This window comes from Orycteropus afer, unplaced genomic scaffold (assembly GCF_000298275.1).
Source record: "Orycteropus afer afer isolate SDZICR_OR568_19922 unplaced genomic scaffold, OryAfe1.0 scaffold00150, whole genome shotgun sequence".
Lineage (NCBI taxonomy): Eukaryota > Metazoa > Chordata > Mammalia > Tubulidentata > Orycteropodidae > Orycteropus > Orycteropus afer.
This window is the reverse complement of record NW_006921737.1, coordinates 7253477-7273434: the sequence shown is the minus strand read 5'-3', so window position 1 is coordinate 7273434 and position 19958 is coordinate 7253477. Positions and strand designations below refer to the sequence as shown.

The 19958-nt window shown below is 38.6% G+C and overlaps 1 protein-coding gene across 1 annotated transcript in view; it reads left to right on the top strand.

Annotated features, from left to right (window-relative positions):
• Positions 1-19958, top strand: part of AKAP13 (A-kinase anchoring protein 13) — a 313928-nt gene that overhangs the window by 36653 nt on the left and 257317 nt on the right. The window contains exon 4 of the mRNA XM_042781685.1: positions 4714-4897. Coding sequence (XP_042637619.1) covers positions 4714-4897 — 184 coding nt within the window. The remainder of the gene's footprint in view (positions 1-4713; positions 4898-19958) is intronic.

The window sequence follows — 19958 nt, the reverse complement described above, 5'->3', positions numbered from 1 at the left end:
TGCCAGACTGCAGCTCCGTGTGTCTCCTCGGTATCTTCACGCAAATTCTTCTGCTCGTTGGGGTTTAGTCCACTTTTGTATCCTTCCCTTCAAGGCTCATGGGTCCAAGATTATCTTCTGTGTCTGTGTTAATTGATTTCCCTTTTCTTTGTTGAAGAGCGTCTGTGCAGTTCTTTTGCCTAGTCCGCCATCTTGCTGGAACTCGTCTTCTTTTCTTTTTAATGACCTTTTGTTTTCTTCATGGATAATGTTCTTGAAGTTGTTGTTAGGTGCTGTTGAGTCCTCTTTGACTTATAGCCACCCTTTGCACAGCAGAAAAAAACACCACCCAGTCCCGTGCCCGCTCCATGATCCTTGCTATACTTGAGCCCATCACTGTAGCCACTGTATCAATCCATCTCGTTGAGGGCCTTCCCCTCTTTCATCAACCCTCCGCTTACCAAGCATGATATCCTTCTTCAGGGAATGGTCCCTTCTGACAAGATGACCAAAGTAGGTGAGACGATGTCTGGCCATTCTTGCTTCCAAGGAGCATTCTGGCTACATCTCCTCCAGGACAGATTTGTTAGATCTTTTAGCAGTCCACAGGACTTTGAACATTCTTTGCCAGCACCACAACTCAAAAGCATTAGCTTTTCTTGGTCTTCCTTATTCATTGTCCAGCTCTTACATGCATATGAGGCAATGGAAAATACCATGGCTTGTGTCAGGTGTATCTTAGTCCTCAAGGAGATATCTTTTTTTTCTTCATCACTTGAAAGAGATCCTTTCCAGCCGATTTGCCCAATGCAATACATCACTTGATGTCCTGACTGGTGTTTCCATTGGCGTTGATTGTAGAACCAATCAATGTGAAGTCTTTACAACTTAAATATATTTTTCATTCATGATGATGCTACTTATAGGTCCAGTTGTGAGGCTTTTTTTTTTTTTTTTTTTAATTGAGATGTAATCCATACTGCAGACTGTATTCTTCAGTCTTCATCAGTAAGTGCTTCTAGTCATCCTCACGTTCAGCAAGTAAGGTTGTGTCATCAGCTTTATCCATATCATTAAAGTCAGTTCTACTCCGAGTTGGCAGCTCTTTCCCAGTCGCATTTTGAGAGCCTTCCGACCTAAGAGGCTCATCTTCTAGCACTGTATCAGTGCAAAAAGGGCAGGGAGGCCACATCTCCTGACCTCCTCTAACCACACAAGAGGAAGACAGAATCATCATCAATAGCCCAAGGCCTATTACTGCAAGGCCACACATACTGCCTCCCTCCAGCCCTTCCTCCCAAAGCACCCACTATCTCTCTCCTGGGGTTGATAATTCACTGCAGTGGCCACACAGAACTCACAGATTATGAGGTTTATTAGGGAAGTACCAGACTACAATTCAAGTTCAGGAAAAATGCACACTCTCTCTCCCAGCCCGCTGTCTCTCACAGTCTCTCTCCCAGCAGTGCATGTCCCTCGGTGTCTCTCTCAGCAATGCTTGTCTCTTGTGTCTTTCCCAGCTCCATGTGTCTCTCAGGAGTGTGTCCTTCCTTAACCAGCACTCAGAGAGAGAGAGTTCTGCCTCTAGGAGGCCTCTTTTTGAGCCCAGCAGAGTGGCCAAACCAACCAATCATAACATCAGCATTCTAAGCACCTGAGAGAGAGAGTGAGCCTCCCAGAATATTGCATTGTGTCATGCCCAGCAGAAATACCCCAGGTGGATAACATTTACAATCAGGAGCTCGTCAGTTGCTCATTCCACCACTGAGTTTACAAAGACTTGTGGGAAGAAAAGCCACACTAAGTAATACATTTATGCCACAGTCAGACAGTGTTTCTCTGCACTCATAAGGTTTTCCCTGGCCAATTCTTTGAGAAGTGGATGGCCTCTTCCTTTTTTCTAGTCTCTCAGTCTGTAAGCTCGTTGAGGCCTGTGTACCATGTGCAGCCGTACTGGTGTTTGCAACACTGGTGGCACAGGCTGAAGCCTCACAGCAACACGCAAGCCACCACAGTAGGACAAACTGACAGACAAGTTTGTTTGCCTTAACTGTTCGAAACCTGTCCGCCCTCCCCTTACCTGGATCCTCTGGCTCTGTCTTATCTGAGGCTCTTCCCCACTTTCTGCCTCTTGGGGTGGGGCCTTGTCTCCCTCCCTTTACCTGAATCTGGTGGCTCTGTCTCATCCCCAGCTTTTCCCCCGCTTCCTGCCTCTTGGGGTGGGGCCTTGTCTCTTACTGTCATCCCTCATTTCCTCTGATTTTCAGTCATTGGTGCTCAGTGCATCAAATCTATGAGCCAAGGCACTTTCTGGTGTTCTCCACTGACCTGGGCAAGAAATGAGTGTGTGAGTGACGTGAATGACCTGAGTCTCTGATACCTAGTAGGTGCTTAGCAGTTAATTATTTATCTTCCCTACTCTTTTGCCTTTGCTGCTGTTCTGGCCTCCTCTGGATTAATAAACATGTATTCAGCTTTCCCTCTGAGCTCCCAGACACATCAGCAGCAATGTTCAAGGCTCCCTTACTCCCTTACTGACCTCATTACTGATCCAACAGTGTCATTCTAAAGTGTCTGCTGCCTTAACAGTGAAGATCCATACTCTCTTCACTCACCACACAGAAGCCTCTCATCTTATCAAATCTTCCTGCTCTCTGTAGAAGTTCCCTGTCCCACTGTATCCCCTTCCTTTCAGGCTTAGGAACTTTTAGAGCTTGCGTATGTCTTCGGGGAGTGAGTTGCATTCATTTTCTTTTCCTAAAAGAAATGAAAATCCTACCCTAACTAGTGACTGTCTTACTGCTTAGGGAGAAAGGGCAAGAGAGAGTAAGAATAAGATTGAGTATGTGTGTGTGTGAGAATAAGAGTGAGTATGTGTGTGTGTGTGTTGTGTGTGTAAGGAAAGCCACTTCAAGGGGGTGTTGCCTAGTAAAGCTTGAATTAATCAGTCTCTACAAAAATCACTTATTTTCTGGTTGACACCTTGCTAGCTTTTTTCCTGATGAGGATATTTGAATGCTTGTGAACAGCTGTAAAGTACCAAGTCAGAGGTGATATTTGATCTTATGTGAGGGTTCTTTTTGTCTTGTTGTCTGACCTTATTCACTTGCTCTGAGGTGTTGCTTATTAAAATTTATACTTGTGCATATAATGGTTTCTTCTGGGGTATTTCTTTCTACCATATTCCTCTCTTGAACACCTTATAAATCCTGGGTTGGTCTGTGTGCAAAGTTCTTTAGGAAAAATGTAAAATGGGAAAGATAGCTTTTGCTTTTAAGGAAATTTACCTTGGCAATAGGGAGACTAGACTAATATACATGTAACTTTAGAAAACAGTGCAGTTTATTATAAAATCACAAGTTCAAAGGTGGGCTCATTCCTATTGTATGTCTACATTCAGAGGCATATGAGCACTCAGAGTAAGGAGAAAATACTGAAGTCCAGGCATACTCAGTGAAGAAAGGGAGAGGTGTTAGGATGAGAGGAAGAATGCCAACACAATTCCAAGGGGTGCCATTCACTTCCCAGGCTCCATGAGTGGTGCTTCCTACAGTGGAGTACTGCACAGCCTTGTGGGACTATCTATACTGTGGCCCTGTGGTGGCTATGACTTATGTCACCATTGCTCCCTTTCCTCTCCACCCACTGCTCAATTGTGATTCAGAGCCTTAGCTATTGCAGTCACAGGTCAGGCAAGAAAAAGAAGAATGTTGCTGGTGGACCTGAAATATAATCTGAAGTCTAAGTGACAGGCAAGAGAGCAGGAAAAGAAAAGGGAGCTGGCATTTAATGACTGCCTGCCACAAGCTGGTCACTGTACTAGCATTTCACTTACCTCCTCTCATCTCACAACAACCGTCTGAGCTAGATGATGGTATCCTACCCCCTCTAGGGAAAAAAGTGGAGCTCAGAGAGGTTAAATGAATCATCCCTGGTTACACAGTTGGTAAACATCAGATTTGAACTAAGTTTGTTTGCCTCCAAAGCCCATCTTCATTCTACCACCTAACAGTGACTCACTGTACTTAGGAGCCCATAAGTAGAAATATGTCCAGCAGGTGAAGAAAGCCCAAACGTGTGTTTCTTTTTCTGAAGTTATTAGTGTATTATGCTTCAAGAATCAGTCTTTCTTATGCCTGGGGATGCATTTCTTTCTCTAATTAAGCAAACAGACAGAAGAAGGTGGCAGTGCCAGCAATTTGATTTGCCCTTTATTGAGAGAGGTGAAGAGACTTGTGTTTACTTAACAAGCAGAACCTGTTTTTAGTGTTTAACTTGCCAACTTCTCTCTGGGTATTCTTTTTTAAAGTAATTATACCCTTTATGATAACCCATTTAAGCCTCAAGAACTATTCCTCTTGGGTCCCCATGTTGTGGAGATGCTTGGTTTTTTTTAAAGGAAAAGGCAAAAAGAATATGTGCATGTGGGGTTATCTTTATAAACTTATATAAATTAGTTGAACAAATGCATTAAATATAGAATATAGTGATGGCTTGATTCTCTTTTGTGAGACTGTCTGTAGTTGGAGAATTGCTCCTTATACTTTTTCTAGCTTTGTTTTCACTTAAGAGCCAGTTCTTCCCAACCACAATAAAATTGTTAATGGAATGTGTTGTGGCTTAACTTCAGAATCCTAGATAAATACATCTGGAGGTGAGGGTGCTTATGTACTTTGTCTTTTTGCTTTTTGTTTTTACATTCTAATTAATTTTCACTTTCTCCTCCATTTGTAGATGGTGGCCCACGGGAAACTTTGATGCATTTTTCTGTGCGGTTGGGACTGCTAAGGTTGACATGGCTCCTTTTGCAGAAGCCAGGTGGCCGTGGAGCTCTTAGCATCCACAACCAGGAAGGGGCAACGCCTGTGAGCTTGGCCTTGGAGCGGGGTTACCACAAGCTGCACCAGCTTCTTACTGAGTAAGTTTCATTCTCCTTGTTTCCGTCCTCTCACCACCAGCCACACCTCCTGATTCATATTACTACTACCCACTTGGCTGCTCATTGTGAGTTTCCACAAATTAAAACCTCCACTGTGTACCTTGTCTTCTGCTGGAAGTTTGCAGGCTTACTCCTGCTAACCACTTCATTGCCTAAGAAAGACGAATGTAAGTCATTTTACCATTTTCTCTCTCCTCTCCCTGCCTGCCTGCACTGCTTCATGCCATGTGTATTTTATTGAAGACTTAGAATAAGTTTTCTCTCTTGGGTGGCATAATGTTACGAACATATGCAGTATATCCCAGTTTATTAAAAGAGGAAACCATTTTTCTATGCTATACATATTTTATTCCTTATACATCTTTAATACTTGAAAGAGTTAATTAGAATCCAATAGCTTAATAAAGTAATTGTGTATGGAAAATAACTGAATCATTATGTTTTGGTTTGCATGTAACTTCTATGTATTAAATCAGGAGCAGTGGTTTTCTAAAAGTAACAGTAAAAAGCAAGTTAGCTGTCCTGGAAGCCATGTAATAGGAAATCCTATCTTTGTGTCTTTGAGCCTAACTGTTGTACAGTGATTCTTCAATGAATTCTTTGGAGAGACTAAGCATTTAGAGAATTCATTTTTTATTACATAAATAAATGGATTGTAGCAGCCAAAATTTTTCACTGGAATAATGGTAAAAGGTAAAAATTTCTAGTTTCTCTAATGTATTTTTTTAGTTAGTTTTGTAGGCCAGTGTCATCATCTTTTTTCTCCACAAACGTAAACCCCATTAAATCTGTATTCTTTAGCATTCGAGGGATTCTTGTACATTGAATTAGTATTTCCACATTCTCAGATGTTTTGCCCCTGATAGCTTTTAATTTGGGAGCTCTGGTGGCATAATGCCTAAGGCATTTGCCTGCTGACCAGAAGGCTGTCAGTTCAAACCCACCAGCCACTCCTTGGAAGGAAGGTTGGGCAATCTACTTCCGTAGAGATACTGCCTCAGAAACCCAAGGAGGGGTCACTATGAGTCAGAAACAACTTGGTGGCACTGAGTTTGGTTTTGGTTTAGCTTTTAATTTAGTTGCATTTTATTTTTTTACATGTGTGTGTGAATGTGGACTACAGGTGTGTAGGGTTGGTGGCAGTGTCAAGGGCAAGAAGAGATCTCAGAATGTAATGCAACTTGCAGTTATGTACACCATTTTCTCTTATTTCACCTGCCAAGCTTATAACCTTCCCAGTTAAGCCAGACAGAATTCTCTGCAAAAGGTTCGTGCTGATGGTTGTAGATACAACGTAGGAACAGTCTTCATCTCAAATGAGCTTTGGATACCTGAGCTCTCCTATGACAGTATTCCAGAGAGTGATATGTTCCAGTCCTTCCTGCTCCCCATCTGGCCAATAATTGGATTTGTTCTAATGTTTACTTCATGGCCTCAGGAAGACAGGCTTTGTTCCAGAGGTTTAAACAATTAACTCAGTATAACTATTGTGAAGTTCAAATGCAGTTCCTCTAATTTGATCATATAACTCAGAGTTTTTGTTGGGAAGCAGAGTTGGTTAAGGATTACCGTCCAAATGGGGAAATAAAGTGATTACAACAGCTTCATTATATGCTAAGAGGGCATGTCACAAGACTGTTATTGCAGCACAGCTTTAACGAAACAAAAATGTTCTTGGAGAACATTTTGGCTTGTATTAATTAAAGCACTACCTCTGTTACATGTAGCTAAGCCTCTTACCTCCTTTTAAAAAGGGAGATAGATAAGGGAAAGCCACATTGAGAAATCTCCCAGTAGGAGAGTCTGCTGTATATCTTAGCCTTAACTTGGATTCTAGGCTTTTATTGTTCTGAAGTCTAGGAAAAAAGCCATTAGGCCATAGTTAGCAATTTAAAAGAATGGGCACATCATTATACTAATCCCCCTGTCTTACTCAGATATTAGTAGACTTTACTATACTTTTGATCGTAAAAAGGCTGTAAAGACTATTCTTCACAGAGGAAGAAATTGAGATCCATAGAGGGGAAGTGACTGGATTAGGGTAACAAGATGGCAGGGTGGTCTAGAAATCGAAGCCAAATCTCCTTTGAAGCATACTCTCTATCCAGAGACCCTTCCATTCCTAGGATTTGTTACTAGGGGCCCAAGATCAAACTTCATGGTATCTGAATCCCTTGAAATTATAGGCAAAAGTTTATGTGTTTGTTATTCTGAATAAAGAGTTCGTTTTGTGAAATTCTCAAAGGGCCTGCAGAAGGAGTTGCCACACAGTAAGATATTATCTTCTTAATAGTTAATAAAATCTTTAGATTATGGGTGACATTTTTATTGTCTTCCATATAGGCCTATTGCCTTTACCTCCTCTTCTAAATTTATGTGAAATTGAAGTATAGTTTATATACATTTTTAAGTAGCTGTTTACAGTCTACTCTTAACTGAAAAATCATTTATTTAGCCCCTTCTATGCCCTTCCCAAACTAAATCATTTCAGTTCCTTGCTGCTTTTGCCTGTGTGTGTATTTTTTAATTTGTTAGTAGTAATCCAAAGTTCCTTTTGTGTTTGTGTGCCTAAGGATTTTAGTGTTGATAATCCATTTTGATAAATTGAGTTTTACCTTTATGTGAAAATTATGATTTTGCTATACTCGGAAGCAGAAACTTTCTCTAAGACTTCTGTCTTTAGAGAACTCTTGACAGTGATATTAAATCCTACCAGATAGTACTATTTCAGGACATTTTTGTCAGTTTCTCTTTTCTATAACCCATTATTGGTAATTTTAGTTCAGTAACATGGAATGGAGAGAATTTATGACTTGTTGCTATTTTGCTTTAGCTTATGTTTGATCTTACATTTATGTATTTGTGTTCTGAAAATTCACCTCAAGCAAAATGTTATCAGTCTTACTTGAGAAACCATAGCCCTAGAAGAGTACCCAGGAGTATACCCAGGCCTTCCCATGCTTTTAGATAGATGCACAGTCATCATCCTCAGTTTGAAAAGGAGTCAGCTGAATACCCTGCCCAACATCACCTAGTTTGGTGATGGGTTGCAGTAGGGAGAAAACTCAAGTCTTTAGGCTCTTGGTTTAGTGAATGCTGGGAAGTGACAACATTCAATCTAAAATTCCTTCAGGCTCTAAAAAGAGAAGTTAGAGCCTGAAGGAATTTTAGATGCCGTCTAGTATCTTACACATACATCACAAATAAGAAATCTTGAGACCTGGATCACTAATTCAGGGAGAGAGATAGAGAGGTTATAGACTAAGAGGTAGTGGCTAAGTATGCAAATGGAATTTTCATTTTGGCTCTCCTGTTTTTAACTATATTATTTTGGACACATTAAGAAACTTTCTTCTTTAGACCTCAGTTTCTTCATGTGATAAAATAGGATAATATTATCTACCTGGGCTGGGTTGATAAACAAGTGCCTGACATATATAATGTGAAAAATGAGGGTTTACTTGCTAACACAGATTATGGTTAATCCTTGGGGGATTAGGTGTGAGGGCTGTGTCTTAGAGTTGACTCCACTCATGGTGACCCATGTATGTCAAAATATAGAACTGTGCTCCAATGGGGTATTCATTGACTGATTTTTCAGAAATTGATTGCCAGGCCTTTTCTTCTAAGATGTCTATGGATGGACTCAAACCTCCAAACTTGGCTGGTGGCCAAGTGCATTAACTATTTGTGCCACCCATGGACTCCAAAAACCAAAAGACCAAACTCACTGCCATCAAGTCAATTCGACTTGTAGCTACCCCTCCTTGGGTTTCCAAGGTGGTATCTCTACAAAAGTAGATTGCCCAGTCTTCCTTCTGAGGAGTGGCTGGTGGGTTTGAACCTCTAGCCTTCTGGTTAGCAGTCAGATGCCTTAGGCACTATGCCACCAGAGCTCCCACCAACTTCAAAGGGACTGTAAATATTTTACCTTGAAGAGTGGCAGTGTGGTATGGTACAATTGCTTAGAGATGAAGAGCTTAGTTGAAATCTCAGAAAAAAAAAGTCACTGCTGTTGAGATGCTTCTGACTCATAGCAACCCATCCTAGGGTTTTTGAGGTGGTATCACTATGCAATTAGATTGCTGAACCTTCCTTCCAAGGAGTGGCTGGTGGGTTTGAACTGCCAGCCTTCTGGTTAGCAGTCAAATGCCTTAGGCACTATGCCATCAGAATCTAGGCTTTCCTATTGAGTAGCATGACTTAGAACAAATCACCTATCTACTCTTAAGTCTCATGTTTCTCATCTTTAAATTACAGATAATATCTGCTCTGCCTACCTTACAAGGTTGTTAGAACCAAATGAGATTTGTAGTGATACTTTGCTAAATCCTAAGGAACTATGTGAATGTGAAAGTTTCTTATAATTATATAGTAATAAAATCAGCAGAATTATAGTTTATTGATCAATTAACTGAGATTCCAGTTAAAGTTAGAAAAATTGTAAGAACTGTAGTTGGATGGGCTAGGTTTGAATCCAAGGTCTACTTTGAAGTTGTTTGGCTTTGGACAAATGGCTTAACTTCTCTAAGCTTTAATGCCTGTTTGTAATATCACAAGAATAACTGGACTGTCCTCAGTGGGTTTCTTTGAGAAGTAAATGAAAAATTGCATATGTTGTTGTTGTTCTTATTTGCCATCGAGTCGGCCCCAACTCATAGCGACCCCTCCTTGGGTTTCTGAGGCAGTTATCACTACGGAAGTAGGATTGCCCAACCTTCCTTCTGAGGAGTGGCTGGTGGGTTTGAACCGCCAGCCTTCTGGTTAGCAGTCAAGTGCCTTAGGCACTATGCTACCAGCATATAGGAGTTATAAAACAGTGACTGACAGAAATGTTACCATTTTACTGTTTTCCTTTTCTTCTAGGCCTGAATCAAAAGTTTTCTCACATTACTGGAATAAAATGTTATCAAAATCTTGAAATATTTTGATGTCCCTGCTTGATAAGCATTTTAAATTATTACCTACTATAACAAATATCAGAGCTCTGGTAGTGTAGTGCCTAAGGTACTTGACTGCTAACCAGAAGGCTGGTGGTTCAAACCCACCAGCCACTCCTCGGAAGGAAGGTTGGGCAATCTACTTCCGTAGTGATACTACCTCGGAAACCCAAGGAAGGGTTGCTATGAGTCGGGTCCGACTTGACCACATGTAACAACAACAACAACAATAGCAGGTATCACTATAACAAAATTAGTTTGGCTCTCTGATGCACACTCAGTACCTGTGGGTTGATGGAATAGAGAATCCTAGATTGGTAAGTATTTCTTTACAGAATTTCATCCCTGGAGTGTTAGCGTAAAAGTTCTAGAATACTTTAATTGCTCTAATAACCAGTTTGAAAGTATATGCCCTTCTCAAAAAATTCCTCTCATTTTCAGTGTCCATTCACCAAATCTGTGTTTATGGAATGCCTGTTGTTGTTGTTGTTGTTATATGCCATTGAGTCAGCCCCGACTCATAGCGACGACTCCTTGGGTTTCCGAGGCGGTATCACTACGGAAGTAGGATTGCCCCACCTTCCTGTAGCATACTAGATACGTCATGGTAGATACATTACAGATACTTCATTTCAACCTTTCTAAAAGAGACATTTTCTGTGTTTTATGGATATTGTCTGTGTTTATGGTTGCTCAGAGAACTAAAGTAACTGGCTCAGTACTATATAGGAAGTAGTAGAGCTAGTAGTATTACACACACATTTGTGGAATTTGTAGGCCCATATTCTTTCCTCCATAGAAATTTGATAGAGTAGAAAGAAGAGGTGTAGATAGAGGTCTCTGGGGTATAGGTTGAAATAGAACTGGACAATGAAAATTTTACCCACCAGCCACTCCTTGGAAGGAAGGTTGGGCAGTCTACTTCCATAGTGATACCACCTTGGAAACCTAAGGAGGGGTCGCTGTGAGTCAGACCTGACTCGAAAGTGTTATGTTTTCCTTTTAGCCCTAGTCTCAGTCTTTCCTGAAGAAAATAGCCTCAGTGTAACTTTACATTTATATAAACCATCATAGTAGTTTTAAAAACATGGTTGGTTCCACTCATGCTGTCTTTTTACAGTTTGATTCTCAAAAAATCCTAATGAGTGGATAGAGTAGGTTTTATTATCCTTATTTAATAATTGAGGAGACTGAGGCCAGAGAAGTGAAGTGACTTGCCAAATATCACAAGGCTACAAAGTAACAGAACCTGACTCAGGCCCAAAGTTAATCGATCTGTCCAGATTGAGGCATATGTGAATATTCAGAGCACAGACCACGCCTGGCATGCACTGAGCACTGAATCATGGTTTATTATTGTAGTAGGCAATATTGGCCCTTTGGAAATGGTTTGTGCCTATGAGTTCTTGAGTCCCTCTTTGCAGACATTTACATTTGAAATGTGGTTTTCAGGGTCATATGGTATATATTTCCCAATGGAAGCAAATCTGTTGAGCAAGGTGTTCTGTCAACATGTTCTTGTTGTTGTTATGTGCCGTCGAGTCTCATAGCGACCCCTCCTTGGGTTTCCTAGGCAGTATCACTATGGAAGTAGATTGCCCCATCTTCCTTCCGAGGAGTGACTGGTGGGTTTGAACCGCCAGCCTCTTGGTTAGCAGTCAAGTGCCTTCAGCACTATGCTGAGTGCCATATTTGGGTCCTCTTCAGATACTTGACAAGTGAGTACTCAGTAGCCTTTATGGTACAAAACAAGTTTGGAGCCCTTCTTAGGAAGGATAAGGGAGAAACAAATTTGCCTTCAAAATATTAGCCAGAGAGTAGAATTTGAGATGACTTTTCTGAGGCAATCTGCTTCTGTAAAGATAGACATCCTTGGAAACACAATGGGGTCTCTGTGAGTCACAATTGACTTAGTGGCAGTGAGTGTGACATTTCTTTGGCATAAGTTCTATAGGTCATTTGATTGGTGTTTCATTCTGTCCACCTGCTTGTCCATCTCATCATCCATCCATCTGTTCATCTGACCTCCCTTCTCACTGTGTGATCTGGATTTTTGTGTTATGGTAAAGATGAATCAATAGTGGAAACTAGGGAAAGTGGAGTGAGTGATATTAGTTGAATATTGATTAACCTTGAATACATTGGTGTTCTCCATGTGTTTTCATTTAAATTCCCTCAGCAGTCACTAAGGTGAAGATAAAAACCAAAAACAAGGTGAAGATAGTACAGTAATATTCTGCAGAGGAAAAAATAGACCCAGAAAGGCTAAATAGCTTGCTCAAGGCCATACAGTTGGTAAACTGCCATTACTCGCCAGATTCTGTTTAGGTAGTTTTCAAACTTTCTTGATAGAATGCTGTCAGGAGGCATGTTTGGTAACATTGTCAGGCTTTTAACCAAACTAATTTGATTATGATGATTATGACGATTCTTAGATCGAGTTTTCAATCACTTTTTTGGGGTTGGGGTAGAGATTTTATAGATTTTCAACTATGGTTTTTTTTTTTTTTTTTTTTGTAATTTTCTATGAAGGGCTTTAATAATTTTGATGTTTCATAGTGTTTAAGTCATTTAACTAGTAAGCCAAGGTTTCCCATATTTGGCAATATGCTAGAAAATTGCAAAATGCATTTTCTGAGAATAATATTTGTATTTGTTAAACATTAACACTACTAACCATTTATTGTCAGTATTTGTATTAGGCTTTTAAATAAATTTTCCTATATTTTATCTTCTCCCCAATCTCATAAGGGTACATATATTATTATCCCCATTTCACAAGGAGATATGTATAACTGGTAAATGATAGAACAATCATTTAAACCAGATCTTAACTCCAAAGTTCGTGAACATTTACACTGTCCTACACATTCTAAGAATACCAATGGGAGTTGGAAGTTGGCTGGAATAAGACAGTCATTCCATATGCCTTGTGTTTCTTTCTGTACACTTCTTTTTTCTTGGTGTTTGTTCTTGGTTGCCATGTAACAATTAGACCTTTGATTTTTTCCTCAAAGAGTTGTAAAGTTATAGAGCTTAGTGTCTAGTCACAAGTTCTCTATGGCAACAGTATGTGATTTTGAAAACACTTTATTCTGACTTCACATAAGGCCTAGGTGGAAGAAAATATGAACCTGGAATGTAGAGCTTGATAAGTGTATGTGAGAAAATGAAGGCACTTTCTTTCCACCCTTTAAAAAACAACAAAGCTTTAGTAATCATTATGCAGTATTTTTATTGGATCAGTTTTGAAGCTTCCTTAAAGGCATACCATTAGGAAGAATGATTGGAAAATTTTACTTGCATTTACTGTTAACAGAAACGAGTGATTCTAAAACACGAGACAGTGGGGAGGTGTGTTGAGTAAACATTTTGGCTAAAAACAATATTTGACCAAAGTGGAGTATCACTATCATAGAGTGAAGCTCTGTAATTGAAGCATAAATAGGAAATTGTATGTAATACAATTAATCAATCCTGTAATTTTATTAAAGTGTAATAGTGCCATTTAAAAGTTTGACCTTAAGTCTAAGAGTAATAATTTGTCAGCATCCCCAGGTGCTAGATTGCTCTTTATTCATTAAATGGTACATCAGTATTACTAACTAATTGGGTTACAGTAAATTATGATTTAGGAAAGTTTTTCAGTAACATGTTTTCTAGGAGAAATCTTGTACTTAGGATTCTTGGTTTGACACATCTTAAAAGTCTTTACTAAAATTGGTTTGTAGTGTATAGCTACCCTTTTGACAGGCTTTTGTTTATTTGTTTAGTATACATGTACATTTAGAATTATAAGAATTGTATTTTTGGAAGTATTTTTAAAGTCTGTTGTTTTGATATTTGTTAAGCAAAAAGAAAATACAGAGTTGGTACCTTGATGTTTTTCTAACACTTTTTTTTCATGCACATATATTTGCCTTGAGGATAGTTTATCATAGTTGTTGTACATAATTTTGGCATTCTTCTTTATAAAATTTGGAGGTGGCAGATTTGAGATTTTACTTTTAATATATTTCTTCTATAAGATGTGAATAATTTCAAAATAGAACTTTTCCTTGAAAGACGTAGTACCTAAGTGGAATGAAATAGCTGTAATTTTTAAGATTAGTCTTTTAAATGTTTATTTAGTATTATGCATGCTAGTTAACAAAATAGTGGATCAAACTTACAGTTTTAATATGATCTAATATCTTTAATTCATCTTTGTATCACTTAAATGTTTATAAACATTTATTCAAAAAGAGATAAAATTTTCTTCTTAAAGTTATCTAACCAGTGTACTCTTTTAATATTCATATTAAAAATCACCTTATTTATCTGTTTAACCACTTGAAAATTCTCAATTGTTTTTGCATATAACATTCACAAGTTTGCAAGCACTAGTTATTGTAGCATTTTACTCTCATCACAATAAAGATACATATGCTTTAACTGGCTTATAAACTCACTGTGGTCAAGTTGATTGTGACTCATCGTGATCCCTCCTTGGGTTTCTGAGGTGGAGTCTCTACAGAACTAGATTGCCCAGTCTTCCTTCCGAGGAGTGGTTTGTGGGGTTGAACTGCCAGCCTTCTGGTTAGCAATCAAATGCCTTAGGTACTATTCTACCAGAGCTCCCTTACTGGCTTGTATATTTCTATATATGAAACATATAAGAGATTTGTACTTTAAATTGTACATGAAGTACTTGCTTGTATTTGAGACAGAATACTACAATATTATTATTATTGTTTGTGTTGGTGATGTTGTTTTACTGAAGGTAACCTCTGAAATCACCTGGTCATTGATCACATACATGTTTGTTAGGCATACAACTATCTGGCCTTAAAAAATGCAAAAGCTGCACTTTGGGACATTCCTTTTATTTAATATCTCTGAATCTGTTTCTTCATCTGTAAAATGGGAAATGGTAGCATAGACCTCATAGATCTGTTACAATAAAATGAAACTATGTTTATAACTTAGTGTGAAATTTACTGTGTCCTTTTATTTAGAGAGCTAGGATAAGAAGATTCTTTGGAAATATGATAAGCACTCAGCTTTAGACCAATATGGCATCTCTGCTCCACGATCTAGTTTCTGACTTAGTGTTTCCTGGCAGCCTTACCCTACTACAGACATAGTGATTCCTTGAAACTTCAAGGAAATTGAGCTAATTCACATCTCAAGTTTTTTGTGAGGGAATAATGGTAGCTGATGTGTGGCAGTTGCCTTTGAGTTACCCCACAAGCAAGGTCTTTGACACTTTTTTAAAAAACTTTTAATAGTAAGAAATTGCCTTCTTTTTTGTTGATCAGAATTAAGAATTAAACTAGCCCTATAACATACCACAGGAGCTCTGGTAGCATAGTGGCTAAAGCACTTGACTGCTAACCAGAAGGCTGGTGGTTCAAACCCACCAGCCACTCCTCGGGAGGAAGGTTGGGCAGTCCTACTTCCGTAGTGATACTGCCTCAGAAACCCGAGGAGGGGTCGCTATGAGTCGGGGCCAACTCGACAGCACGTAACAACAATAACATACCACACAAGGAGCTCTGGTAGCGTAGTGCCTAAGGCACTTGACTGTTAACCAGAAGGATGGCAGTTCAAACCCACCAGCCACTCCTTGGAAGGAAGGTTGGGCTATCTACTTCCGTAGTGATATTGCCTCAGAAACCCAAGGAGGAGAGGTCACTATGAGTTGGGTCCGACTCGAAGGCACATAACAACATAATATACACATATTATGACGCACAGTCATAATTTATTGAGCATTGGGGGTGAGGCACACATAATCTGCTAACACTTTGCATTCTTACTCATTTGATGCTTGCAACAAACTTAATATTCCCATTTTACAGAAGAGGAAATTGAGGTGCAGAAAGATTTAAGTAACTAGCCCAAGATCATTAAGTGGGTAATGACAGAGTAAGGAATCAGCCAAGTCTGGCTGACTTTCCACGTCATGTCCTAACCATTACCTTATGAAAATTTTGTAGTTTTAATTACTTAGAAATAGAAAATTTCAAACGAATAACATACTGGCACATAGGAGTTGCTCAAATTATATGTCTTCTCTTTTGTTTATTTCCTTTCCTTTAAGGAGCTTTGGTGGCATAGTAGGTAAGGCATTTGGCTGCTAACTAGAAGGTTGGTGGTTGAAACCCACCAGCTGCTCTGTTGGGGGAAGATGAGACAATCCACTTCTGTAAAGATTTATAGCCTTGGAAACCCAGTGCTATGAGTCAGAATTGACTCAGTGGCAGTGGGTTTGGGTTTTTTTCCCCTTTTCCTTTCTTTGCTCTTTCCATGATAGTTGTTAAGGGCAGAGCAACAATACTATGTCAAAAAAAAAAAAAAGAAAGAAAAAACTTTGAATATCAGTGCTAAAGTTTCACATGAGTTTGTGTATGCATGAGTACATCTCTCTCCATAATGATATACTTGATAGTGGCGCCCTGTTAATTTGGAGGTTGGTCAACTTTCCTTCCACTCCCAACTTCCCATCTCCTCCACACATACCTTTTCTGACGTTTAATCTCTCCGACTCCATTTCAGTGGAGTTGTGGCTGATTCTGTAGAACTTTTTGAGGCTTGGCACTGTTGTGCTTATGTGGTTTCAAAGGAACATATTGCAATAGCTCCCAAATAAGGAACTAGGTACTGTGGTTCCTTGTCAGAAGTAGTACTCATAGGAAAACACGCCTTTTGGGAGGTCTGAGGTGGGTGTTGTCCTCTACTCTTAGAGCTATAGTGTGAAGCGAAGTCTGAAGTAGGATGGGTTTGCGATATTCCTGGTGCTTGGGCAGACGTATGTGAGTATCAGCTTCCAAACTGATCCAGTGCTAATTTTTGTTGTTTGTACTCTGATGATTTTACTGTGTGTGTGTTTTTTAAATATCCCAATAAAAAGCATCTTTGAATTCCCCTGAATGACTGAGGTTGGTAATACCAGAGAAATGTCTTTCTCTGCATTTCATCTGGCAGGTTTCACTGCATATTAGGGTCAAACCTGAATTTTTCATTAGTTGCAACATGCTAGCAAAAATAAGAAGGCAGAGGATGACTGTTGTTTGTCGCATAGCAGCTAGAATGCTGAGAAATTAGTTGAAATCTACCCTGGGTGTATTGAATTTTGCTTTGTCACATACATAAACCCATAGGTTATTGGATCAGCCATGAATATTCTTTGTGAATGCTGTAATTATAATCTCTGAGGGATGGCCTCTAATTCATGTTTTTCTAGAGTTGAAAACTTTCTATGGATCCTTAAAATCTCTGTAACAGAAATCCTAATACATTTGATTGCTTCTGATAAATATTGTATCAGACGTATAGTTAGTATAATTTATATGTTGTCATAGTTTGAAACTGTGGTATAAGTGAGTATCATTGTGGGCAGTGGAGAGAACAGTTGTTCTAGAGTTAGATCTGGGTACAAATTTTGTCCTGTGTATTCTTGGGCAAATTGTCCCTTGAGCTTCACTTTTCTCATGTGCAAAAAAAGGAGGTCCATTGACACCTACCTCAAAGTTGTGAAAATTAAAGTAAATAACATTTGTCTGGAACCATACCTTTGCCTTCCTCCTTCTAATGTTTTTTTCCCCACACTGAGAATAAAATACTAATGCCTACTGTGAACCACAAAACTCTGTGTTCTGAATCCTGAACCACTCTCAGACCTCATTCAGAACATTCTCTTTGTTCCCATTGCTTTCTGCACAGCCACAGTGGCACAGCTTATTGCCACCTCAGGGTCTTTGCACTTGCTGTAACCCGTTGTTGATATGTTCCACATGCTGGCCATTTCATCTAATTCATGTCAGTTGTCATGCCACCCCCTTGCAGAGATTTTCCGGGCCACCCATCTGCAGTAGGCACTGTCTGCATGCCTAAGATATTTGCTATCATAACCACCTTGTTTATGTACTTTAAAGCACTTATCTCTACCTGTAATTATACCCCTCTAGAATATAAGCTTCATTACAGCAGTCAGATTAGTTGCTATATATTGGCCAATATAATTCCAGCATGTAGGAAAAGTACCTGGCTCATAGATACTGCATGAAAGTGTATAATCTAGACCTTTCCTTTTCTGGAAATATATTTTGAGGCATCTTGAAATAAAGTATGAACTTAAGAACAATATAGAAAAGACCAGATCTCAGATAGAATATGTTTTTAATACAGTGAGAAACTATCTGCAGTGTTATCTTTTTGACAGGCTTTTGGAGACCTTTTATTAGTAATAGAAAAATACCTGTAAGAACACTTGAAAAAAATTCATGTAGAGCCTAATACATTTTCATATACTGAGAACTAGTGTTTTTGTAATTGCCTCCTGTGTAAACCAATCCCCACCTGTTTCATAGATTTTAGATTTACATTTTACACTTAATTAAGAGTAAATAGAAATTCCATATACACTGATGCTGTAAATATCTTCTGGGATATTTGTGGGTGCACACTCTTTGGGAGAATATGTGCTAATGTGAAAATGGTTTTGTTGCTTAGACATGAGTGCTGAGTAGGAGACTATTTTAAGTACCATTTTAAAATAAAATCTAAAGAAACATTTTGCTGTTACCGTCTCATGCAGCTCATTAATTCATGAAAATTACTACATTATTGCTTTGGAATACATACGTTGTCTGGAATAAATTTTTTAAATTTATTTTTTAGCCCTCTTTTATATTTAGCTGCATGAAACCTTGGTTGGTTCACTTAACTTTGTACTCCTTTGTTTATATGGAGCATATTGATCTTGTCATTTGTAAGATTAAATATGGTATTTACAATAAAAGATGGGTTGAAAAAAAATGTTACATATTTCTGCAAAAGCAGCAAATTGTAGGAAGCATGAGAAAAGTCACATCTAGTTTTTGGAGACATACTAGATACGTATGTATAGTCAGGTGAACTTTATGCCTGCAGATGGGGGTCTTGCCCAGATTAATGAGCATAAATTTTCTTTTTCCTGAACTGGAAAGCTAGTTTAGAGAGTCATGACTTCATTGTGATTAAAGTTATCAGTTTCTAAAATTAGAACAAATCACTTACCTATAGAAGCAAGGAGTCTTCACAGTTGAGAGTTTGTTAATCAGTTGATCTTAAATTTTGCTGTTACACTGGAGTTCCAGATTCATATTTAGCTACTGATCTTTCATAATTTTCGAGTGCTGTCCAATAATAAGACTGAAAGAAATGGATACACATCTTTTCTCTCTACCTTAATTAGATTATTTAATTTTTTCAGATAATCATATAGGGTTGCTCTTTGTTCTTTGGTTTGAATTTTTGCTCCATGAGAGAGCTAAAGAAAGTCTTGGCATTTTTTTTAAAGGCATTTCATTGAAATACAATTTATATATAGTGAAATACACAAAACTAAAGTGACCATGGGTCAATGCATTTTTTTTTTTGCAGTGTTCCCTTCCCTCCTCTCCCACCCCTAGTAACCAAGAAAGTAAGTTTCCTTCCATATATAAACCTTTTCTTGACTTTTACAATAATGAACTAATAAAATATTTGTCTTTCTGTGATTGACTTATTTCACTCAGTATAATGTCCTCCAAGTTCATCCATGTTATGTGGTGTTTTGCAGATTCTACATTATTCTTTAATGTTGCATAGTATTCCATTGTGTATGTACCATAGTTTGGTACATAAACATTATCAATTCTTCTGTTGATGGGCACCTAAATTGTTTTCATCTTTCTGCTGTTGTAAATAGTGCTGCGATAAACATTGATGTGCATGTATTAGGGTATATATCTAGTAATGGGATTGCTGGGTCAAATAGTATTTCTGATTTGCCATACTGCTTTCTCTACTGGTTGTATCATTTTACAGTCCCATCAGCAGTGTATGAGAATCCCAATCTCTCTACATCCTTGCCAGCATTTGTAATTTTCTGTCTTACTGAACTTTGCTGTTAGTGTTGACACCAGATGGTATCTCGTTGTTTTGAATTGCATCTCTCTGATGGCTAAGGTCTTGACCATTTCTTAATGTATTGGCTGGCCCCCTGAATATCCTCTTTGGTGAAGTGTCTGTTCATATTTCTGCCCATTTTTTAATTAGATTGTTGTTAATCTTTTTGTTGTTGAGGTATTGGA